Source organism: Trichosurus vulpecula, chromosome 1 (assembly GCF_011100635.1).
Source record: "Trichosurus vulpecula isolate mTriVul1 chromosome 1, mTriVul1.pri, whole genome shotgun sequence".
Classification (NCBI taxonomy): Eukaryota; Metazoa; Chordata; class Mammalia; order Diprotodontia; family Phalangeridae; genus Trichosurus; species Trichosurus vulpecula.
This window is the reverse complement of record NC_050573.1, coordinates 520,314,587-520,340,791: the sequence shown is the minus strand read 5'-3', so window position 1 is coordinate 520,340,791 and position 26,205 is coordinate 520,314,587. Positions and strand designations below refer to the sequence as shown.

General features: G+C 38.2%; 1 protein-coding gene across 1 annotated transcript in view; it reads right to left on the bottom strand.

Moving 5' to 3' along the window:
* The window catches only part of GABBR2 (gamma-aminobutyric acid type B receptor subunit 2), an 850,065-nt gene that overhangs the window by 603,497 nt on the left and 220,363 nt on the right, over positions 1 to 26,205 (bottom strand). The window contains exon 2 of the mRNA XM_036741052.1: positions 10,781 to 10,918. Within this exon, the coding sequence (XP_036596947.1) occupies positions 10,781 to 10,918 (138 nt within the window). The remainder of the gene's footprint in view (positions 1 to 10,780; positions 10,919 to 26,205) is intronic.

The following is a 26,205-nucleotide window of genomic DNA, read 5'->3' as shown; positions in this document are numbered from 1 at the left end:
ACAATTGCCTGATTGAATTGAATTAGATTGAATTTAATTTAATCGAACCCGTTTTTTCGCTCTGAAAATAATCTTGGTGCTGTTATGCAGTTATATATGTTTTGGGTGCTATTAATGGAGAGGAGCAGCCTGCTGTCGTGGATAGAGTCAGAAAAACCAGGGTTCAAGTTCTGCTTCTGACACTTAATTGGCTCCATGGCCACAGGCCAGTCATTTAAGCTCTGTGTCCTTAAGTCTTTATATAAGTCCATATATACTCTCTGTATACAGTGAGAGTGCTGATTTGTTTTGGTGGGGGAAGTTTCTACACCAGGGATTCTCTTTAGTGATGAGCTACATTATATTGTGTTCTGTTGAATGAGGCCAGGAGATTTGGCTCTGGGCACCGGTGCTGTTGTAGTATCTGGGGCACCAAGTAAAACATTTGCGTGGGTCACCCACCATTGTAGTCCTCCAGGTTTTTACCCGACTGTACCATGCCATTTTAAATAGACCACCTGTTGCTAGAAAGTACTGAAGGTTGGGTAAATTTGATAGTTGCAGGGTTGGAAGAGGCCCTTTGACTGGACTTAATAATTTTTGACCATAAGAATCATACTGCCACCGTAATTGATGTTACACATCTTTTGGAAATAGATTTTCCACTTTTCAATCACAAAACCAAAACAGTTCCTGTTTCAAGGAGCATAGATGTTCTCTTTCTTTATCCTCCTACTATCTCTTACAGCTAGACCCTCCTATGTTCCCTATATGTGAGGTCTTGAAATTGCCTGAGACTTCAGCACTCTTGGCCCCTAACTTGGTTTTGTTTGTACACAGTCAAAGGTCAGTCAGTCAACCAGCATTTATTAAGCACCTACTATGTACCAGCACTGTCTAAGTTCTGGGGATACAAATCAAGGCAAAAACAAATAGTCCCTGCTCTCAAGAAGCTCACAGTCTAATGGGAATAAAGCTCTGAATTTAAGCAATATTATGAAATACACGGAATTCATCTTCAGTCTCTAGCCTCTCCCTTGCTTATCCCTCAATGGTTAAGGTGTTTGTTTTTTTAATCACCTTTGAAATAATTAAAGGAAGCCTAAAAGTAAACTTACTTTAGCTAACTTAGGGTGCTTGGGTTAGTAGAGTGACAAAGCAAGGTCAGGGCTTTGCCATAACTGGAAGTTTTCTTGTTTTCCTGGAGAAGATGACCAAAGAGGGGCCATACCACAAAGACTATTTCTAGGAGCTTTGGGAAGGCAGCACTGACCTAATTGAGTCATGGTCCTGGAGACTTGTAATCCAAATGCCTCAGTACTGCTCTTCCTCTCTTGACTGTACTCAGTCTGGTTGAACCCACTCTTCCTGTGACCACCAGAAACTGGAAATTCAATTCAGTAGTCATTAAGTTCCTATTGTATTTCTGGCATTCTGTTAGATGTTGCATATTCAAAGATAAAAATGAAATAGTCCCTTCTCTCAAGGAGCTTATCTTCTGCTAGGGGGATATAAACAGATACATATGTATAAAAATACATACACAGTAATTTCAGAGGAACATGGATAACTGGGGGAATCAGGAAAAGCCTCATGCTGGATGTGGCACATAGCTGAAGGCTTGAAGCGAGATAGGATTTCCAAAGGGATGAGGGTGAAGAGGGAAAGCATTCCAGGTATGGCCTACAGCCTATATAAAGGCACAGAAATGAAATGAATGTAAGTTAATGGGGTACTCTTTCTGGAATAGGGAGTGCCAAGAAAGAGTAATGAATAGTCAGCCTAGAAAGATAGATTGGTTCAGACTGAAGAGCTTTAAATGCCAAACAGAGGAATTTGTACATTATGCTAGAGCAGAGGTTCTTAACCAAGGATCTGTGGTCTATGGATAGATTTCAGGGAATCCATAAACTTGGATAGGAAAAAAAATACATCTTCATTTTTATTAATCTTTAGCTGAAATTTAGTATTTTTTCGATTGTGAATGTAGACAACAACATATTATTTTAAGAAGGGGTCTAGAAGTTTTGCCAGACTACCAAATGGGTCCATGTCACAAAAAAAGAGATTGAGAACCCATGTGCTAGAGGTCATAGTGAGCTACTGAAGATTTCTGATCATGTTAATATGGTCAGCTTTAGGAATAACAATTTGACACTGTGTGGAAGATGAATTTTAGAGGAGAGAGCTGGGATACAAGAAGACCAATTGGGAAGTAAAGGCAGTAATACAGATATGAGGTGATGAGGGCTTTAATTACGAAGATTGTGCTATGAGTGGAGAGAGATGAGAAGTGTTGTAGAAACATGACCAACAAGACTTGTCACCTCCGTAGATTGGGGAGTTAAGTAAGAAAGAAGATTTCTGGCTTGCAAACCTGGATAACTAGAAAAATATCCTTGTCAGAAGTAGAAAAGTTACAATGAGGTATAAATTTAAGGGAAAGAACAAAAATGAGCTGTTTGTGACACATTGATTGTGAGATGCCTAAGGTACGTCCAGGTCTATCTATGAAGGAAGCAGTTGGAGATGTGAGACTGGAATTTAGGAGACAAAAGAACTGAAAATGGAGATTTGGGACTCATCAACATAGAGATGGCAGTGGATTCCTTGGTAATTGATATGATCATCATGAAATAAAATGGAGAAGAGAAGAAAGTCCAGGACAGAACCCACACCCAAGAGGTAAGGCATGAATGATGATTCTGCAAAGACTGAGCCAAGTCAGACATGTGGGAGGAGAACCATGAGAAAAGCATCACAAAACCCGGAGACTCAATCAATCACCAACATGTATTAAGTACCTACTATGTGTCTGGTTCTATGCTAAGTGCTGGAGATACAGAGAGAAAATAGTCCTAGTCCTCAGGGAATTTACATTTGACATAGGGAGACCACATATACACATATAAGGATATACAAAATGTACCAAAAATAGATAAAAAGTAGTTGGGGAGAGAGACAGTACTAGAATCTAGATTAAAGGAAAAGTTTTATGCAGAAAACAGTGCCTGAGCTGAATCTTAAAGGAAGTAATGGATTCCAAGAAGTGAAGATGAGGAGGGACAGCCAGCGCAAAGGCTGGAGTGTTATGTGTGAGGAATAGCAACCAAGCCAATTTGGCTGGACAACAGTGCATAGAGGGTGGGGAGGCTATATATAAGAAGTCTGGAAATGTTTGCTGGGGCCAAAAGGTTTCAAACGCCAAGCAGAAGAGTTTGTTTTCCATTCTAGAGGCAAGTAAAAGAAGGAAAAGAGGGCATACAGGAAGAGACTGTGGTCATTAGTGTCAAATGATGGGGAGAGGTAAAGAAGGATGAGGCTTGAGAAAAGGTCATTGGATTTCCCTACAAAGAGATCACTGTTGACCTTGGAAATAGTAGTCTCAGTCAAATGGTTGGTATATACAAGGTTGAGCAGAGTGGGAGAACAGTCACTTGCATAGGTGTTAATTGGAACTTTGGCAGAATCCTCTTCTCTTTTCTTCTTGCGATCCAGGTCTGATAGGTCTAGAAAGGCAACTTTATTTACCCTTGAGAATACATATTCAGAATTCCAAGTATCAAATTTCTCTTTTATTGTGAATAGTTCAGGGACAGGATGAGTTGAGAGAAGTTTCTGGGGTTTTTTTAGGTCTTTTTTTGAAATCTGTTAATTAGGGATCAAAGTGAGCTGAACAAGCTAGCCTCTTATCAAGAGGAAAGGCAGGAAGCCTACTAGAAATAAATTAAGACTTGCTCAGGATCCCCTAGGGTCTAACTAATTAAGTTGCCGGTATGGCTAACATGCATTTTTCCACAATAGTTCCCAACAAAAACCCACAAAGTCTGACAATAAGAACAAGAGAGGTCTGAGAATCTCCCTCCCAGAAAGTAGAGAAGGCAAGAGGAAATTTCAGCTAATTTTGTGCCTTTCTTGTGTTCCATGTAATAGCTATGAGTATACAAAATGTAGGTCAGTTTCTATCAGAGAGGAAAGTGCTGGCACATAGTAGGTGCTTAATAAATGCTGATTGTCTGGCTGACCCTTGACTGTGTATAAATAAAAGCAAGCTAGGGGCAGAAGGTGTGGAAACTTCAGGCAATTTCAAGACCTCATATACAGGGAGCACAGATGAACTAGATGTAGGAGAGGGTAGAAGGCTAAAGAAAGAGAAAGTGTATGCTCCATGAGGGCAGGAACTATTTGGGTTTTTGCCTTTGTACCTCCAATGCTTTTCATAGTACCACATGAATAATTAAAAGGGGCCTAGCAGTGAACTTGCTTTAGCTGGGGTTTAGTAGGGTAACAAGGCATGGCTAGGACTTTACTGTCACAAGAATGACTCTCATTAGGAAATTAAAACAAAAATTAGGAACTATTTTGCCCAACTATATGGCCACAACTTTGACAATCTTAGTGAAATGAATGAATATTTAGAAAAATATAAATTGCCCACATCAACAGAAGAGGAAGTAAAATATTTAACTAACTCCATCTCAGAAAAAGAAGTTGAACAAGCCATCAATGAAGTCCCTAGGAAAATATCTCCAGGGCCAGATGGGTTTACAAGGGAATTCTATCAAACATTTAAAGAACACTTAATTCCAATTCTATATAGACTAATTGGGAAAATAAGTGAAGAAGGAGTCCTACCAAATTCTTCTTATGATACAATATGGTACTTATACCTAAACTGGGAAGAGTCAAAACAGAGAAAGAAAATTATAGACCAATTTCCCTAATGAATATAGATGCAAAAATTTTAAATAAAATATTATCAAAAAGAATCCCTCTTGTTCTCCTGGAGAAGGTTAGTAAGGAGGGGCTGCACTTTTAGATGTACACAGACTGTTCTTAAGAGCTTTGGGAAGGCAGCACTGACCTACTGGAGTCACAGTTACTGGAAGCTGTATCACCAATGCCTTAGCTTGGGTCTGTCTGTCTTGGTGGTAGTCCAGCTTTGGTTGAACACACTCTATTCTATGACCCTCGAATGTTGGGAATTCAGAAGGTATTAAGTTCCTACTGTATTCTCTCAGATACTGTATGACCACAGACAAGTCACTCAGTCTTTCAGTGTCCCAAGAAATTTTTTTAAGACAGACAATTCTTTAAGTTACAGACAGATGGCTGATCTACATTGGTGAAAGGGAGTTTCCACACAAGAATAGCAGAAATATTAAGCACATCCTTTCTCAATAATAGCACATTTTTAATCAATCAAGGGCATTTGAAGAAATAATTAAAACTTAAACTGAAATAATTTAAGAATTGTTGAGCCAAAGAATAAATCATAAAAACAATAGATGATTTTACCAAGGAAATGACAACAATGAAATGACATACTAAAACTTCTGGGCTACAACTGAAGGAGTCCTTAGGAGAGAATTTATATCTCAAAACACTTTCAACAGCAACAAAAGAACATATTGATGAATTGGTGCATGCAACTAAAAAATGAGAAAAAGTAAATAAAAACAATACAAAAATGAAAATTCTAAGCATCAAAGGGGAAGTTCGAAAGAATTTAAAAAATCCCCAATGAACTGATAGTCATTTTTAAAACAAAATTAAAATAGACCATTACCTAATCTCATCTAAAAAGGTAGAAAAACCAAATTGTCAATATAAAATTTTTAAAGGAAAATTCACAACAAATAAAGAGTAGATAAAGGAAATTATTACAAACTATTTTTCCTGATTCTATAGTAATAATAATAAAAGCTAACATCTAAAAAGCACTTATTATGTGCTAGGCATTGTGCTAAATTCTTTATAGTTATTATTTCATGTGATTCTCACAACAACCCTGGGAGGTAGAGGCTATTATTATTTTAATTTTACAGTTGAGGAAACTGAGCCAAATATAGGATAAGTGACTTACCCCTGGTAACCCAGCTAGTAAATGTCTGAGGCTGGCTTTGAACTCCAGTCTTCCTAACTTTTTGGTCAGCTAGGTGCTGTAGCGCATAGAGTGCCAGACCTGGAGTCAGGAAGACTCATTTTCCTGAGTTCAAATCTGGCCTCTGACACTTGCTAGTTGTGTGACCCTGGGTAAGTTATTTAGCTCTTTTTGCCTCAGTTTCCTCATCTGTAAAGTGAGCTGGAGAAGGAAATGGCAAACCACTCCAGTACTTTTGCCAAGAAAACCCCCAAAAGAGGTCACAAGCAGTCAGCCATGACTGAAACAACTGAACAACAACTTCCTACCTCCAGGCGCAGTACTCTATCCGCTGTGCCACCTAACTGCCCAAAGTTGACTATTTAAATCAAATGGGATATTTGCAAAACTATAAAATGTCTAGATTAACTGAACAGGAAGCCAAGAATGTAAATAATCCAATCTCAGGGGAAAAATGAATAAGCAATAAATGAATTCCTAAAATAAACCCCAAGGTCAGATAGAGTTTTAAATGAACTTGATCAAATATCCAAAAACAATTAATTTTAATATTACATAAACTATTTACAAAAACACAAAAGAATGTATCCAGCCAAGTTCTAAGAAACAAGTATGGTCCTGATACATGAAATAGAGACAAAACAGAGAAAGAAAACTATAGACCAATATATTTAATGACTATTAATTCAAAATATAAAATAAAATAAAAAAAAACAAAGAAGTCACAGCAACATATTAAAAATATTATATGCTATTATCAGTTTTTATTTATATGAGGAATAGAGAATTGGTTCAATATTAGAAAAAACTAAAACTATAATAAACCTTATTAACAAAACCAATAATTAATGATTATATTAATGCAGAAAAAGCTTTTAAAACACACATTTTTCTATTAAAAATATTAGAATAGGGACAAATGGATCATTCATCAATATGGTAAATATCTCTCAAGCAAGGGCTGGCATTGTCTATAATGGAAAAATGCTAGAGGCTTTTCCAATAAGAACAGAGAGAGAGCAAGGACATCCATTGAAATCATTGTTTGACATAATTCTAGAAAATCTAGCTATGTTAATAGTACAAGAGAAGAAGACCAAGGCAAAGAAAAAAAAACAAAATTATGCTCTTTGCAGAAGTTATGATGATTTACTTAGAAAACTCTAAAAATTCAACTAAAATTGAAATCAGTAATAACAAGTAAAATAGCAGAATTGAAAATAAAGCTATGAAAATCATCAGCTTTTCTGTATACTACCAGTAAAGAAACAGATAGAAAAAAAACTTCAAGAAGAAAGAGATAGAAAAAAAATATTCCTTTCAAAATAAATAAAATATCTAAAATGTTTCTGAGAATCTACCTATTAAGACTTACATAGGAGTTATATGAATACACTTATAAAACTTTTTTTAATAGAAATGTTGTTCAGGCATCTTCAATTGTGTCTGACTCATCACGACCCCCACTTGGGGTTTTCTTGGCAAAGATACTGGAGTGGTTTGCCATTTCCTTCTCCAGCTCATTTCACAGATGAGGAAACTGAGGCAAACAGGGTTAAGTGACTTGCCCAGCATAACACAACTAGTAAGTGTCTGAGGCCAGATTTTGAACTCAGGAAAATGAGTCTTTCTGACTCCAGACCCTGCACTCTATCCGCTGTACCATCTAACTACATAGTACTGAAAACTTATGGAAAAATTGGATTGTAGAAATTAGATTTAAACCAACATTTCACACTATATAGTACATCAAGATGCCAATGGATACACAATGCAGATAGAAAGGGTTGTATCATAAATGTATTACAGGAGGAGGGAAGAACATGTCTTTCATTTTTTACATAGGGGGAAAGAATTCTTAACCAAATAAGTGATGCAGAGGTTCACAGGAGATAAAATGGATAATTTTGATGACCTAAAATTGAAATGGTTGTGCACAAACAAAATCAATGAAGTTCAAATCAGAAGGGAAAAGTTTTACTGGGAAAATATCTTTGTAACCCACTTCTCTGATAAAGTTCTGATAGCTGGTATATAGAGAAAATTGATTAAAATTATAAGAACTAGAGCTATTAATAGGTAGTAGTCAAAGGATATGAACAGTCAGTTCTCAAAAGAAGAAATTCATGCTACCACTAACCAAATGAAAAATCCTCCAAGTCACTCATCATAAAAGCCAGTACCAAATGACTTTGATGATGAGCCACAGGTGAGTCCTTAAACCTCAAAGTATGGAACAGAGGAGGTATGACTAGAACGCAGTGAGTGTGGAAGAGCCTGCGGATTTGGACTGGGCTGCAGTCTCAGTATGAGCGAATACTATTCTACAATAACCAGAAAAGCAAACTAAGGCTCTGTTAGGGAAAGCGTGGCAGGCGGAGTTCTTCTCTGATTTGCCCAGGTTGGCCTACAGTTAAAGTATCCAGTACTGGGCACTGACAAATCAGAGTCCTCCACAGAAGAGTTATCAGAATATTGGGGAGATTAGAGGGGAAGGGAAGGCAACAAGCATTTATTAAGTGGCTACTATGTGCCAAGCATTTTACAAATGTCATCTTATTTGATCTCCATGACAACCAAAGGAGGTAGGTGCTTTTATTATCCTATTTTACAATTGTGGAAATGGAGGCAAAAAGAAATAAAATGACTTGCCTGAGGTCATACAGCTAGGAGGTGTCTGAAGTTAGACTTAAACTCGGGTTTTCTTGTGTTCAAATGAGGATCCTAGAGCCCTGAATACTAGAGGCAATGCACCAATTGAAGGAATTGGGCACATTTGTCCTAAACAAGAGAAGAATTAGGGAAGGGGTCATAAAAGCTAAATACCTCAAGGGCTATCATATAGAAAAAGAATTAAATTTGTCTTAGAGGTTCCCATGGGAACAGGAGTGGGAATAACAGTGGAAGGTGCAAGAAGCAAACTCAGGTACGATGAAAGAAACAGACTCCTAAAAAAAAAAAATGCGGTTCTCCAAGGTGGAAAAACTGCCTCAGGAAAAATGGATTCACCATCACTAGAGGAGGATGACTTCTTGTTAAGAATGTTGCCAGGGAGGGACGGATACATGAGATACCTTACACTTTGGAGAATCTATAATTCAATGATATAAGAAATGAACCACGGTGGGGGTGGGGGTGGGGTGAGGCAGGCAGCTAGGTGGTGCAGTGAGTAGAGAGTCAGGAGGACCTGAGTTCAAATGTGACCTCACACACTTGACACACTTACTAGCTGTGTGACCTTGGGTAAGTCACTTAACCCCAATTGCCCTGCCTTCCCCCCTCCAAAAACAAAAACAACAACAAAAAAGAAACTAACCACTTCTTAAATGCATGTTCTACACCAGAAGTTATTAACCTTTTTGTCATGAACCCCTTTAGCAGTCTGGTGAAACTTATCAACCTCTTCTCAGAGCAACGTTTTTAAATAATTAAAAGAAATCTTAAATTCTAATTAGAGGTTGGTGAAAACAAATATGTAATTTTTTGCCATTCAAGTTCATGGACCCTCTTTGCTTGAAATTCATCCATGGACCCATGGACTCTCCTGGTTTTCCTTCTTTGCTCCTGACCAATACTTCTTTCCCTTTCTTTAATTCTACTCCCTCTTTCCACTCTCTGCATCTTTGACAAAGCCCTGTCTTTGGCCTTCTGCTCTTTTCTTCAGCCCAGAGTCAACCCACCATTTTTGACACTCCCTTGCACAGATCCCTCTTCTTCCTCCCCTCCAGGTGTTTTTTCCTCTACCTTCCCTCGCTGATTTGTGGCAGGAGATCTTCTAAAGGATGCCACTTTTTCTTGACTCTAGATTTATGCATGCACACTGGAATCTTCTTAATATTAGTGTGCTATCACCATATCACTTGCTTCTAGATCAGAGCCATAACTAGAACAAGGCACTTGGAGGCTTTGTCCTAGGGTGCCAAGCTATAGAGGCCTGATGTTGCTTCTCTGGTAGACCTCCTTTGGCCCATGCCATAGCCAGCCTACATCTCTAACATGACTCCTGGGAGATCCCATGTCCAGCTGGTGTGTCTGTTTCATGTTTTTACTCTGCTCTGGGGTCAAGGGAGATCACTGATGTTCTTTCTGTTACTTCTCTCTTCCTGTCCCTGTCATCTCCTCTTGAAGTTTGGGGACCACTGGCTGTACTGTGGGGCATAGAGGCCTACTTAGGTGGTGGACGGGCTGTACGTTCCCTCTTGCAACTTCACCCCAAAGGTGAAAGGTTTGCATGAAAGCCCCCTGTGACAGCAATGAAGATGGAGTCTTCTGCATGAAAGATGGGAGCTGGAGCTTTCCCACTTCCCAAGTAAGGTCCTCCTTTGCCCAGTCCCTCTCATTCCCCACCTTCACCACATACCTGCCCAGGATTCCAGAATTCCTAGTTACAACTTTCCTTCAGCTCTGCCATTTTTTCTGTAGCTCTCTAAAGCCTCTTTTTTCTTCCTTCTTCTCCCTACTTTAGAAGAACATTTGTTTCCAAAAATTTTGCCTCCTGGTCATTTTGGCCCTGCCTGACTTCTAAGGCCATGGCATCTGAATCTCCCAAAGCTTTGCCAATGACCTGACAAAAGGTTATAGCCTTAATGCTGTCTATTGCCTGCCTGCCTGCCAGCCAGCAGATAACAAACAACCACACTTTATGAATCAAACTTGCAAACAACAGTAACATTGGTACCCCAGGGGTCCAAAAGAGCTCATGTTTCTCGCTAAGCCCACAACTTAGCACAAAAGTGTGTATTAGCTATGGGAGAAAATTTGAGTCATTCATATTTGAATCAGAATATGCCACTGAGTTAAAAAAAATCAAGCCAACCAAGCTTACTTTTAAAGGTAAGGTGCATTTATCATTTACTTGAATTTTTTAAAAAAATTTCATTCAACCAGTAACAGGTGCTGTATTTATACCTTTCTTACCTGTACCAGATTCCATCCTTTGAGAGATTCAGCAATGATGGATGTGACTGAGGGGCAGACTCCTCCAAATACCATGAGGTGATTAGGCCCATATTTTATTGCATCATAGAATGCTTTTAGCCCTTTTGCATTATCACACTGGAGAAGACCAGAGAAAAAGAGAAAAAGAGAGAGAAAAATTAGTATTAAAAGTAATTCTTCTGGCCACTACCAATAATACATTTAAACACAAAATTCTCTCCATTTGGCTGGATTTTACTTATGAAAATAGTCAGTTACCAAATCTTGAGTTTTGGTGGAGGGATGAAGGACTAATGTAATATGTCAAATAGTTCAATTTTGTCCTTTATTCCTTAGATTCTCCTTCAGCCACTGGCTACCGCGCTCAATTTAAGCATTCTTTCCATCCCATAACCTCTATGCTCCCTAGAACATTCTGTCCCTCTCATATACACTGAATAAGAGTACATGACAAACTCACTTATACCAAAATATTAGGGAATTAATATTTTGCCTCTTCCAGGAATTATCTGCATTTTAAAAAGAGCATTTTTGCAAAGGACAAAGAAGAGAGCGAAGAGGAGAATGACAATTCTCATATTCTTCAATATGTCAAGGACTCAGAAAGACTTTGTAGATGATATTAATAAATTAGAGAAACTGAATAAACATCCCTGGCGGGTAACCCTCTGGTAATAAACCTTTGTGCACTTAGCTACATTTCAGATATACAACACATGCTTGAAGCCTTTCCAGTTTGGTAAGACTGTCATAGCTTAGACTCTGTTAACATAGCCTTTGGGCGTCTGGAGTCACCTCCATGCCTCCAAGAGGCATGGGTCGGTGGAAGGTCACTCTTCCTCCTTCTCCATCTTTCAGTATTTGCTAAGTATTAAAATCACTATCGCTATGTTAACTACTAGGAATACAAAGAGGAATGGGCAAGTTCCTACCCATGAATCTCTTTGGGGAGACAAGCCATAAGCACAAAAAGATAAATCATAATAAAAGATTGGATATATTCAATGACATTTAAGTGACACCAGTTGTCTCTGATTCAAATGGCTAATCTCTTTCAGCTCATAATCCTTTGTACTATCATTGTCTAAATCTTTATTTCACTTCACAGAGACTCATCACTCCAAGTACATATTCATATGGACAAAGGGTTATATATGATTTGGGGGTCAGTCAGCCAATATGCATTTATTAAGTGCCTACTCTATACCAGAAACTATGCTAATTTATGGGGATACAAACAAAGGCAGGCAAAAGATAGTTTCTGCTCTCAAGGAGCTTACGGTCCAATGTTGGAGACAACATGAAAATAACCATGTTCAAACAAGATATATATGGTATCAATTGGAGATAATCAACAGAGGGAAGGCACTAGTGTTTGGGTGGATCAGGGGAGGCTTCTTGTAAAAGATGAGATTTTAGCTGGGGCTTGAAGCAAGACAGGGGATTTAGGAAGAGGGAGAGTATTCCAGTAATGGAGGGACTGTCAATGAAAATTCATAGTCCAGTGATGGAATATCCTTTTCAAAAAAAATAGCAAGGAAGCCATTGTCACTGGATTGTAGCGCATATGAGAGGGAGTGAGATATAAGAAAGACCAGAAAGGTAGGAGAGGGCCAGGTTATGTAAGGCTTTGAAAGACAGAGGATTTTATATTTTATCCTTGAAGTATTAGACAACCACTGGAATTTATTTAATAGGGGCTAATACGGTTAGGCTTGCATATCCAGAAGATCAGTAGACTGATCTGTGGAAAGCCTTGAGGGAGGAAGACCAACCAGAAGGCTATTGTAGTAGTCCAGGCATGAAGTGATGAGAGCCTGCACTGTGTGATGTCAATGTTAGAGTAGAGAAGGGGGCATATACCAGAGATGTTATGAAGGTGAAATTGACAGGACTTGAGAACCGATTGTGTATGGTGGTGGTGGTGGTGTGTGTGTGTGGGGGGGGATGGGAGAGGGTTATGAGAGAGAATGAGGAAAAAAGGATGACACCAAGGTTTAGAGACTGAGTGAATGGGAAGGTGGTGGTGTCCCTGACAGTAATGGGAAACTTAGCAAGAAAAAAGGATTTTGGGGAAATTTAGTTAAATTTTGGACATGTTGGGTTTAAGATATCTATGGCATATACAATTTGAGATGTCCAATAGAAGGTTGATGTGAGTCTAGAGGCTAGGAGAGAGGTTAGAGCTGGATAAGTAGATTTCTGAATCATAAGCAAAGAGATGATAATTGAATCCAAGATCACTCAGTGAAACAATATAGAGGGAGACAAGAGCCCACAACAGAGCCCTGGGGGATGCCTGCCATTAGTAGATGTGTCCTAGATAAAGATCTAGCAAAGGAGACTGAGGAGAGGTCACATAGGTAGGAGAAGAACCAGAATATAGTAGTATCACTGAAACCTAGAGAGAGGAGAGTGTCAAGGAGCAGAGAGTGATTAACAGTGTCAAAGGCTGCAGAGAGATAGAAGAGAATGAAGACTGAAAAAGAGCACTAGATTTGGCAATTTAAAGATTATCGAGAATTTTGGAGAGAGTAATTTCAGTTGAATAATGAAGTTGAAACACAGACTGTAGAGAGTTAAGGAGAGAGTGAGAGGAAAGAAAATGGAGGCACCTAATCATAGATAGCCTTTTCAAGGAGTTTAACCACAAAAGGGAGGACAGATGTGGGATGATAGACTGTGGGGATGGATGGATCAAGTGAGGGTTTTGGGGGAATGGGAGAGACAGCCACATTGGTAGGCAGCATGGAAGCAGAGAGCAGACAGAAAGAGATTAAAGATAAATGAGAGAATGGAAATGATAGAGGGGGCAATTTTCTGGAGAACATGGGATGGCCAGAGTCTTCTGACAGCCTGATGTGGCTCAAAGGTTGGGTGTCCAATAGGTCAGTATTTAACTGATTCCGTTTTCACTATGTGATAGAGTCTGAGCCACTTCTTACACTGTGATATGTCACATCCAGTTTGTTTAGCAAACCCTAGCCATAGTGGAGGAAAATACATGCACACATGAAGGGAGGGCATGGAAGAGGATTGGTTGAGCTTTCTGATATAGACAATAGATACCATATCTCTCTCATCCTTCCCCTTCTCTCTATTCATGTCAATACCACCCTAAGCTAGGTCCCCGTCACTTCTTAGTTTGACTTATAAAAGCCTCCTAATTTTTTTCCTTGCCTCCAGTTTCTCACTTCTCCAATCCATCCCCCAAAAGGCTGCCTTGATATTCTTAATGCATAGCTCTGACCATATTAGCCCACTGCTTGAGAAGTTCCTATGGCTTGTGACTGCTTCTAGAATAAAACAGAAGCCGGTTTTTCTGGGCATATTTCACATTAATTCCCTCCATGCATTCTATAATGTATTTGAATCGGCCAACTTGCTGCACCTTTTATATGACATTCCTTCTCCCATATCTCGTGCTTTTTCATGGGCTGCCATTCATACTGTACTATTGCATCAGCCTTCAGATTTTTCTCTCTGTCTCAAATCTCTTCCCACTCCAATGCATCACTGGATTGCAGCTGCCAATGTTGATGTTGTCGTTCAGTCCATTAGTCGTGTCTGGCTCCTTGTGACCCCATTTGGGGTTTTCTTGGCAAAGATACTGGAGTGGTTTGCTGTTTCCTTCTCCAGCTCATTATACAGATGAGGAAACTGAGGCAAACAGGGTTAGTATAGATCTGACTTTCTTTGTGTGATAACTGTTTTGAAATGGTGTGCATACAGTTCCTGAGTTTGTCTTGGCAGGTAGTCTCCCAAATATTTTACCTTGTCTACAGTTACTTTAAATAGGATTTCTCTATCTCTTGCTTCTGGGACTTTTCTTGGCAAAGAAACCAAGCTGAGTGACTTGCTCAGGGTCCACAGCTAGTAACTGTCTGAGGTCAGATTTGTACTCAGGTCCTCCTGATTCCAGGGTGGGCACTCCACTGTGCCACCCAACTGCCCCTGGATTGTAGTTGCCAAAATGATTTTCTAAAGGGCAGATTTGACCATGTCACTGCCTCTCCCATCCACTTAACTCTAGTGCTCCCCTTTATCTTTGGGATCAACTAAAATCTTCTTCACCTTGTCATTTAAAGAAAGTCACTTAACCTTTGTGCGCCTCAGTTTCTTCAGCTATAAAAAGGGTATTATAATAATAGCATCTGCCTCCCAGGGTTACTGTGACCATCAAATGAGACAATATTTACAAAGTATGTAGGACAGTGTCTGGGCACATAGCAGGTGTTTAATTAATGCTTGTTTTCTTCCTTCCCTGTCTTTCTTTCCCCTATCCCTTGCTTAACTGTGCATAGGTGAAGCACATATAAAAATCAAGTGTATATATAAATATTAAGAGTATTATATCATAGAATGAAGTTTTCTGTTTCTACTCTTAATTTTTGAAATGGATAAACTTAACCTCCCTGATCTCCTTCAAGATTTCTCGGGGCTGCCGTTTCAGGTAATGATTTCCTTATCACTCAAGTATTCAAGAAAGCCTGGATGATTGATTGTCAGTGATGTTGTAGGGGGAACTCGTGAATCAGATTAAGATGATGGATGAATCACACAATAACAGCTAACATGAATCTCCATTAGAAAGCACAGACACGCATTATCTCCTGAACCTTGTGAGATAAGTATTGCATTATGATCATAACCATTTTGCAGATAAGAAAATAGGGACTAAGGCTAAATTATTCATCCATGGTTACACAGCAAGTGAGTGTCAGAGGCAGGATTCAAATTCAGGTCTCTCATGAGGTCAAGCCCCTCACTTTTCCCATTACACCTGGCTGTAAAATTCTACTGGGGGATGGGGGAACCGATTTCACCTGTTTTTTCTTCTTTGTAAGTAAATGGCCTTTATGAGAAAAAAAAGTCTCCATCCTTGTTACTGTACATCTAAATGTAATAGAAGTTTAGTCTTTAACCCTATTTCTAAGTCCAATTGATTGGATTGAGTTTTATTGAATTACCTTTAATAAAATTCCACGAATTGCTTTCAGCTTGTTTTCTAATCTGTGGCTCAGGACAATTCCAGTAAATTACCTTGAGATAGTACAATATTAATAAGAATCAGCCACGTTAATATTGATGCTTTGCCCTTCCCCAAAAGCTAAGGTTTGCCCCTAAACCTGCACAGTTTAGAAAACCAAGCAAAGGCAAAGCAGAATTCATCTTGTGCCCCTTGGACAGCCTGAGACCCTTGGCAGACCAGAGGTCCTACCACAGCCTTGTCATCCTGTGTTAACTACCCATATGGATAAATCTTTATTTGGCAGCATGATCATCTCTCTGTGTATGATCTGTTGCAAGACAAACTTCCTTGGCTACAGTTTATCATTCTTCTCTCTTTTCCAATCCCCTTTTCTCCCCACCCCCTCCCTCCAGCTCACAACTATCCTACAGACTGCTAGCATGTCAGCAAAACTATACATTATGGATGAATACTAATTTCATACACACATGTGTGTGTATATATATATGTATATAGTGTAGCTATAGCCATAAGATATGCATATAGATACAGTCTGTTCCTGGCCTAGAACTGTGATTTCATTAGTGTGGGGGGAATCAGGTGGTCAGTCTTAAGTTTTTATTAAGCACCTAGGATGTGCCAGGCACTGTGCTAAACACCGAGGACACAGAGAAAGGCTAAAGATAGTCCCTGCCCTCAAGAAGCTCACAATCTAATAATGGATCTAAGTCCTAAGTATGGAAATTCACTGGATCACTGTAGATCAACAACTCCTCTCCAAGTTCCTTTTAGAGAGGTGCTTGGGGCACTGAGAGGCTATGTGATTTGACCCTAATCACATAGTCAGTAGATGCCAAGACAAGACTTGAACCCAGGTCTTCTTGATACCAATATTTCCGTTGTGCTACCCTACCTCTCTAACAGTATGATATATATCTTCAAGAAATAAATTAAACATCATTTATATATTAGGAATTACCTTGTATTTACTTATCTTTTTACATCTTAAAGCGCTTAGAATGAGAACTTCTTGACGGCAAGGGATTTTGTTATTTTTGTCCTTGTGTCCCCTTTAACTTCCCGAATAATTTCTGACACAGCAGGCAGTCAATAAATGCTTACTGAATTGAGTTGAAGTAAAATATAGACACATTAAGAAATTATTTTGTATTGTGTACATTCACATAGATTATCAATATTCTAAATAGGAGATCTTTGTCCAGTGCCTAAGTAGATACATTGTTCTAGATTTATATTTATATATTCTATCTATCTATCCATGTGTATATATACACATATAAATATATATCTTTATCCGTAATATATATTATATATAGTAATATACTATATATAATAGATATAGATACTCCTTTTATATGTATGTATGTATGTTTGTATATATATTATATATGTATGTATGTGTCAGCTAGGTGGTTTGGTGGATAGAGCACTGGGCCTGGAGACAGGAAGACCTGAGCTAAAATCCAGCCTCAGACACTTACTGACCCTGGGCAAGTAATTTAACCTTTGATTGCCTTAGTCTACCAAGGAGGGAAATGGTAAAGCACTCTAGTATCTTTGCCAAGAAAACGCCCTGGACGGTATTGACGTGCTATGGTCCATGGGGTCATTAGGAGTCAAACAGGACTGAATGACTCAACAACAATCTGATGTATAAATATATATGTATATGTATATGTACATATGCACACATATATACATATACATACATACATGCATACACACAAACACACATACATACATACACATGTAGCAAAGTGGATAGATTGGCTTTGGAGAAGATGAGCTAAGTTCAAGACTTGCCCCTGACACATACTATTTACGGGCACGACTCTTAACCTCTCAGGCTCCCAGGCACCTCTCTACAACTTCAAATTAAAGATAAGTTGATGATCAGCCTCATTGGAAGGAATTCCCATTCTAGAGTTTCCCACACTGACAAAATCACTGGTATGAACCCCAAGGAATATTACAGATCTGTAACATATTATGTATGAATTATTACCTCCATGAAATCTTTATATGATATATTATGTAAATTTTGTATGATAAAAAATCATATAAAGATAATCAGTGTGACCATTATTCTTTCTCACTCTAATTTTTCTCTTCTTGGAGGTGACTGACAAAGTTAGAGCAGGGCCAGACACCAGCCAATTATTTTGCCTTGATTCAGATGACGGGGACAATGGTTTCTTGCTGGCTACAGTTTGAAAGGCAATTGAATTTGAAGGCTTCACAAGTGAATTTTCAACTAATAAATACATTTTAAAAAGAATTCTTTTGGCATTTCAATGTGAGAATAATTCATTTGAATAAGTTGATTGGTTTATTTTCAGAATCTGAATGTTTTGTCTTTAAATGTCAAGACAGCTTCAAGCTTTTGTTCTACAAAACAGCTCTACCAGTGACACACTATAGTCTTGGCAAACTCTCTTCTGATAGAGGCCAAATGATGATCCCAATTTTTAAATAATCAGCATTATACCTCCAGACAAAACGTAATCTTGTCTCTTTTCTAGGCAGAGAATCAAGTTCTGCTACATTTTCATTGTCAGGCATTGGAAAGTGTTTGATTCACCGTTGTTTTGGCAGAAAAAAAAATAAGAAATGCCACTTGAATTTTTCCCTCATTTATTTTAAAGTCCCCCTTATAGTTCAATAGTATTTATGCTGATAATAATGGCTGACATTTACATAACACTTTTAAAGGCTTACTTTGCATACCTTATCTCATTTGATCCATGTAACAACCCTGTTAAAATCATAAGAATATACTGAATAAATCTTTATATAAATAACTCCAATAAGAAAATAACTCTAGAGCAACTGAAAACTAAGTATCTCCCACCATCTGCTGGTTGGTTTTCAGTTGAAGGTATATTAATTAGGTACCTACTGTATGCACAGCCCTATGTTGGGCACAAAGTTTTGATAAGAAATGACCTCTGTACTCATGAAGCAGAGTTGGGAGCATGGCTCAACTTTAGATGTAGAAGTGATTTTAAGGATTAGGCCAACCAACTCCTCATTTTACAGATAAGGAAATTACGATGCAAAGAGGTGAGAAAGACTTGGAATGAATGGGCAAGCTGCTGGAAGGAGCAAGAAGAAAATGGCAAGAAGGGCCAAGTTAACCTTGGTCAGAAGAAAGGCCACCACTTCCTCAGAGACAGAAGTACAGGAAGAGAGGTTGGGAAGAGTTTTGAGATGTGGAATAGGGAAAAGGAGGTCACAATGGATAGCCTCGATTTTCTCATTAAAGGGGGCCAGGATAGTTGTCTTGTGGCTGAAAACTTTATATGTAAGTTGTCTCCCCAATTAGAAGTAGGATTTGAACTCAAGTCTTCCTGACTTCAGGTCTAGTATTCTATGTACTGCACCAATGCCTTTACTACAAAGGACGGTTCATAGTGGAGCATATCAGGAGATAAGCATGACATTTTGAAAACTAAGCCTAAATATAAATTTTTTAAAATACTATGTTACCCTGTGTTACACTGTAATGGGGAACAGAACCAGATTACATAAAAATTAATTAAAAAAGGGCAGCTAGAGTGTCAAGCATGGAGTGAGGAAGTCTCATCTTCCTGAGTTCAAATCTGGCCTCAGACACTTGCTAGCTGTGTGACCCTGGGCAAGTTATTCAACCCTGTTTGCCTCAGTTTCCTCATCTGTAAAATGAGCTGGAGGAGAAAATGGTGAATTCCAGTATCTTTGCCAAGAAGACACGGAGAGTCATGAAGAGTCAGACACAACTGAACAACAATTAAAAATAAAAAGGATTCTAGAATAAATATTATTTTAAATATAAACCAGTGTTTTCTGTCTAGTTTTTTTTTTTCATTTTGCTTTGTTTTCCAAATTGAAATTCATTTCAGGTTCCATCAATGTGAATAAATATTGAATTAGACAAATAAGGTAAAAATGAAAACAAAATAAAAAAAACAAATCCAAGGACAATTTCCTTCCAGATTGTTAAATTCAAAATGTTAAATTTAAGATGGGAAGCATGATAGGCAACAAAATATCTTGTTTGATCACCCCTTTCTGAACTTCTTATCTATATATGTAATGTGGGTTTGTTACTGTTACCCTTCTCTTTATGTGCATAGGCTCATAGTGTGTAATAAGATCTAGAGCTGGAAGAGAGCTCAGTGGCCCACCACTCCTTTGCCCCCCTCTCATTTTACCATTGAGGAAACTGAGGCTGAGGGAAGTTATATAGTGTACATTTCCATATGGTCATTTATTTAGCCCTCCTTCCATCAATGTACATATAACTTGTATCCAGTATTTTGTTATTATAACTGTTGCTTCTAGGAGTATCTGTGTGTAATTATTTTTAATGCTTGTCAAAAACCACCTGAGAGTATAATTTTAGGAGCAGGATAACTGGGTGAAAAGATGTGAACTTTTTTGTTAATGGGTCTAATTCTAAGTTCCTTTCCAGAAAGAGCAAATCAATTTATAGAAAGACAATGTGATACAACAGACAGAATGCTAGTTAGATTGGGTGTCAGGATTTGGGTTCAAATCTTAGCTCTGCCATTTCAGATCAGTGTGACCTTGGACAAATCACTGCCTGTCTCTGAGTCTCAGTTTCTTCATCTGTAAAATGATGAAGTTGTACTGGGTGGCCTCAAAGGTGCCTTTAAACTCTAGGTCTATGAACCTATGAGAGCTTCATTTGTTAGAATACTTGTGCTTCGGCAGTTATGCCAGTGTTGTTTTTTCTGATCTTTGCCAAATTCGATGCCTATAGAACATTCCTTTGAAGTTGACTTAATTTGCATTTCTATAATTTAAGAATTTGAATTTTTTCATTTCATGACTCTTAGTTGTGGTTCTTCTTTCGAAAACTCCCTGTTCATATACTTTAATTACTTACGGACTACAAGACAGCTCTTACACTTACTAATGTCAGTCATTTCTTGATGATTTGGGATATCATACTTAAGTCAGAAATTATTTTTGCAAAGATCTTCCTCCTAGTCTGTCTTTTCTTCTTACTCTAGATATATTGATTTTTGTTGTACAAAAACTTTTATTTTTATATAATCAAATTCACCTATTATGTCTCTTTTAATACTTTCCAAGTTGTGGATGGTTCAAAAAATTTCCCCTTTCCACAGCAGTCAAGTGAAAGATACAATACTTCATTATCGTTTTTTTTAAATGATGTTCCTTTTCTCGTTAGATAATTGTTCTTCTTGACATTTATTGTGCTGAATGGAGTGAGGTGACATCTATTCCCATTTGCAGTCAAACTGCTATCCAATTATTCTAATGATTTTTCCTGAATAATAAATTCTTTCCCCAGATTTTTATGACCTTGGGTTTCACAAACACTAGTCTCCCATATATATTAGGTTCTGAATCATGATTAGAAAATCTATTTTACTGGACTATTTTTCAAGTTTTTAATTCTATATCAAATAGTTTCAACAATCACTGATTTCTACTGATTGTACAAATCTCCTTCCTTCTGTTTATATAAACACTCCAGTAGTTTCCTATGATATTTTTGACTGTTTGTTCTCCTACCTCTTAATCTGATTCCTCATTGTAGTCTGAAGATAACTGAGCTCTCAGTGTCCTTGCTGGCAGATCACAAGTTCTTTCAACCCATATAGTCCTGGAAAGGCTTCAAATATGGGTCTGGTAGATGAACTGTCTGCCTGTCGTCCAAAGACTAGGCTACCTTAATATGGGGCTCATCACCAGAGTGGCCAAAGAATCATGAAATTTTTTGACCATTGAAAGTCTTAAAGATTCCTGACTATGTTGTAAACAGGTTGTGATCTGCAATAATGGAAGGTACGTACACACACACACACACACACACACACACACACACACACTTATTGTTGTTGAGGCATTTTTTTAGTAATGTCCATGAGATCCCATTTGGGGTTTTCTTGGCAGGGATATTGAAGTGGAAATGAAGAAGCTGAGGCAAACAAGGTTAACTGACTTGCCTAGAGTTACACAGCTAGTAAAAGTTCAGATTTGAACTCAGGAAGATGAGTGAGTATTCCTGATCCCAAGGTGGGTAGCTATCTACTGCGCTCCCTAGCTGCCTATATACACACATACAAGAAATAAAAGATCTCTAATATATTAAAGTCATATTCTTTCCCATGAATTTTGTTTTCATTTTGCCTACTTCTATAAAGTATTAAGGATGGCTTCTATAGCAAATTGGGGTCTGCTGTCCAGAAATCAACCTAAGTACACAAAAAGCTGTTACACATAGGTTGGCCACTAAGAAACAAATTCTTTGTTTACAGTAATCACGGAAACAAAGAAAAAGTGTTTCTATGGCTATCAGCCCTGGAGAGCTCCCTCTTGCTTCTGTAGTACAAGTGTTAGAGTGGCAGGAAAAAGAGAATAAGGTGCTAAGAATCACCTAAAACACCTCAAAGATTAAACCAGTTAGTGAGACTGGTGAATGCCTTAAAGTGGCCACATTATTCAAATTTGTACTATATATTTAGATTGCATTGGACTCAATGACCATATTTATATAATTAAACTTCAAATAGTGTAAATTACAATATATGAGATCACTTCAGGGGATTCATTATTTGCACTAATTGAGATCTGGCTGTACTCTAAAAGTACAAAAGTATAAAACATTGACTAGTGAATTGAAATATTATTTGTCAGAATGAACCACATAGGTATATGATTGTGTTGGAATAGTATTATTCTATAAAAAATGACAAGCAGGATGATTTTAGAAAAACCTGGAGAAACTTACATGAACTGATGCAAAGTGAAGTGGACAGAACCAGGAAAACACTGTGCACAGTAATAGCAATATTATACGATGAAGAATTGTGAATAACTTAGCTATTCTCAACAATAAAATGGATCCCAAAGGACTAATGATGAAGCATACTATCTGTCTCCAGCGAGAGAACTGATACTATCTGAATACAGATTGAAGCATGCTATTTTTCAGTTCCTTCCTTCCTTCTTTCCTTCCTTCATTCCTTCCTTTTTTCCTTCCTTCCTTCTTTTCTTTTTTCCTTCCTTCCTTCCTTTTCCTTCCTTCCTTCCTTCCTTTTCCTTCCTTCCTTCCTTCCTTTTCCTTCCTTCCTTTTTTTCTTCCTTCCTTCCTTCTTGTATTTCTGTCTTTCCTTCTTATTTTTCTTTCTTTGAGTCTTGTACAAAATTACTAATATTGAAATGTTTTACAAGACTTCACATGTATAAACTATATCAGACTGTTTACTGTCTTGGGTAAGGGGAGAGGGGAGGAGGGAGGGACAGAATTTGGAACTCAAAATTTTTTTCAAAATGCTTAAAAATGTTTGTAAAAATTGTTTTAACATGTAATTGGGGAAAAATAAAATATTATATACATATATCACATTAAAAACTCATTTTCTTGTAATAAACAAAGCCAGAAAATGATTGATCAAGCAGCAAGCATTTATTAGCTCTTATTTTGTGCCAGGCCCTATGTAGGTGCTGAGAATATAATGGTAAAGTGATGAAACATTTATCACAGCAAGAGGAAGTTGCAGTGAAATGGAAGATTCTTCTTGGAGAATCAAACAAAAGAATGTATAGACTTTATTGTTTGGTGCTTATAATAAGCATAAGCAAAATCCACACTGAGAAAATATGTGTCGAAGTTGACATAATTCTGAAAGAATTGAAGGATCATTTTCTGATATAGCCCAAAGAGAGAAAGATATCCAAAGAATGGGAAGAGTCATGGGTAATTTTACTAACTTAAAAGTGCCATCAAGAGTATGTCAATATTTAATGATACATATACCTACTTATTCAGCTTTATAACATTGATATGAGAATGTTCTGCTCATGTATTAAGGATATAATCTTGACATATTAGAAAGGAACAAGTGGATTTTAACATAGAAAATGGAAGATCACGTCTGTTTGGTCAGGCAATTGACTGAAAGGTAGATTGATTACAAGATCTCACTGTGATTATTGTTGGTTGAGTACAAAAAGCACTTGACCCAGCAGACCGACCTGAAAGGCTTCCACCACCAAGGAATCTTGGGAATTCTTGGGAATGTTGGGAATCTTAAGATCATATAGCATTCTTAAGATATATAACATTTTTAATATGAATGCATTCCTAGACTTAACTTCATTCAGTGACTGATTGTTCAGAAAGATGCTTACTATTGTCCCAGAGGACATCCTGCATAAAGTCCAAAATGTAAGTGGATTTCTTCTAGGTAGTGAGACTCACAGAGAAAAAGTGACTTGCCCAAAGTCATGATATATATGTAGGAACTGGAATATGAAGCCACATCTCTGAACTCTAAATCTAATGCTTTTCTTTCAGTCTTACCAACTTGTCTCTCAATACTACCTATTATTATTTATGTTTCAAGTAGTATGTCATAGAATAATAGAATCACAAAATATTAGAACAAGAAGAGACTTTAAAGATCATCTAATATAAGTGTTCTTAACCTCTGTGTGTGTGTGTGTGTATGCGTGTGTATTATGGATCCCTCTGGCAGTCTGATGACGCCTTCTCGGAATAATGTTTTTAAATGCATAAAATAAAATGCATAGGGCTACAAAAGAAATGATTATGTGGAAATTCAACTATTAAAATATTTAAAAAACTGGGGGGGGGGGGGCGGAGCCAAGATGGCGGCTGGAAAGCAGGGACTAGCATGAGCTCCCTGCTGAGTCCCTCCAAAAACCTATAAAAAATGGCTCTGAACCAATTCTAGAACTGCAGAACCCACAAAACAGCAGAGGGAAACAGGGCTCCAGCCCAGGACAGCCTGGATGGTCTCTGGGTGAGGTCTATCCCACACGGAGCTGGGAACTGGGAGCTGGGATCTGGGAGCTGGAATGGAGCGGAACAGAGCCCAATGCGAGCGGTGCGCACCAACCAGACCAGGAGCCAGGCGGAGTGGGCCCTAGCGCCCTGAATCAGTGAGCTGCAGCAGTTACCAGACTTCTCAACCCACAAACACCAAAGACAGCGGAGAAGGTTAGTGGGAAAAGCTGCAGGAGTGGAAGGAGTTCGAGGTTCGGCCACCACCCCCAGGGCAGTGGAGGTGGGGCAGCTACAGCTGCAGCTGCTTCCGGCCCCAGGCCCACCTGGTGGGAGGAATTAAGTGGCGGATCAGAGCAGGAGTGCACAGCCTGCTGAAGATCTAAGCCCAGTCTGGGTTGGGGGTTCTTGGGGAAGGAGGAGTGCTGGTATGGCAGAGTTGGCACATCCCCCCCAAACGTGGAACATAGAACTCCTTAGTCTACAAGCAGTCATACCCCACTGAAAAACTCAAGGGTCAAGTTAGTTGGTCGGGAATATGGCCAGGCAGCGAAAACACACCCAGATTCAGTCTCAGACTTTGGATTCTTTCTTTGGTGACAAAGAAGACCAAAACATACAGACAGAAGAAGTTAAAGTCAGAGAGCCTACAACAGAAGCCTCCAAGAAAAATGTGAACTTGTCCCAGGCCATGGAAGAGCTCAAAAAGGATTTGGAAAAGCAAGTTAGAGAAGTAGAGGAAAAATTGGGAAGAGAAATGAGAAGTATGTAAGAAAACCATGAAAAACAAGTCAATGACTTGCCAAAGGAGACCCAAAAAAATACTGAAAAATACACTGAAGAAAACACCTTAAAAAATAGACTAACTCAAATGGCAAAAGAGCTCCAAAAAGCCAATGAGGAGAAGAATGCCTTGAAAGACAGAATTACCCAAATGGAAAAGGAGGTCTAACGGACCACTGAAGAAAATACTACCTTAAAAATGAGATTGGAGCAAGTGGAAGCTAGTGACTTTATGAGAAATCAAGATATTATAAAACAGAACCAAAGGAATGAAAAAATGGAAGACAATGTGAAATATCTCATTGGAAAAACCACTGACCTAGAAAATAGATCCAGGAGAGATAATTTAAAAATTATTGAACTACCTGAAAGTCATGATCAAAAAAAGAGCCATGACATCATCGTTCAAGAAATTATCAAGGAGAACTGCCCTGATATTCTAGAGCCACAGGGCAAAATAGAAATTGAAAGAATCCATCAATTGCCTCCTCAAATAGATCCCAAAAAGAAATCTCCTAGGAATATTGTCGCCAAATTCCAGAGCTCCCAGGTCAAGGAGAAAATAATGCAAGCAGCCAGAAAAAAACAATTTGAGTATTGTGGAAACACAATCAGAATAACCCAAGATCTGGCAGCTTCTACATTAAGAGATCTAAGGGCTTGGAATACGATATTCTGGAGGTCAATGGAGCTAGGATTAAAACCTAGAATCACCTACCCAGCAAAACTGAGTATCATGCTCCAAGGCAAAATATGGATTTTCAATAAAATAGAGGACTTTCAAGCTTTCTCAATGAAAAGACCAGAACTGAATAGAAAATTTGACTTTCAAACACAAGAATC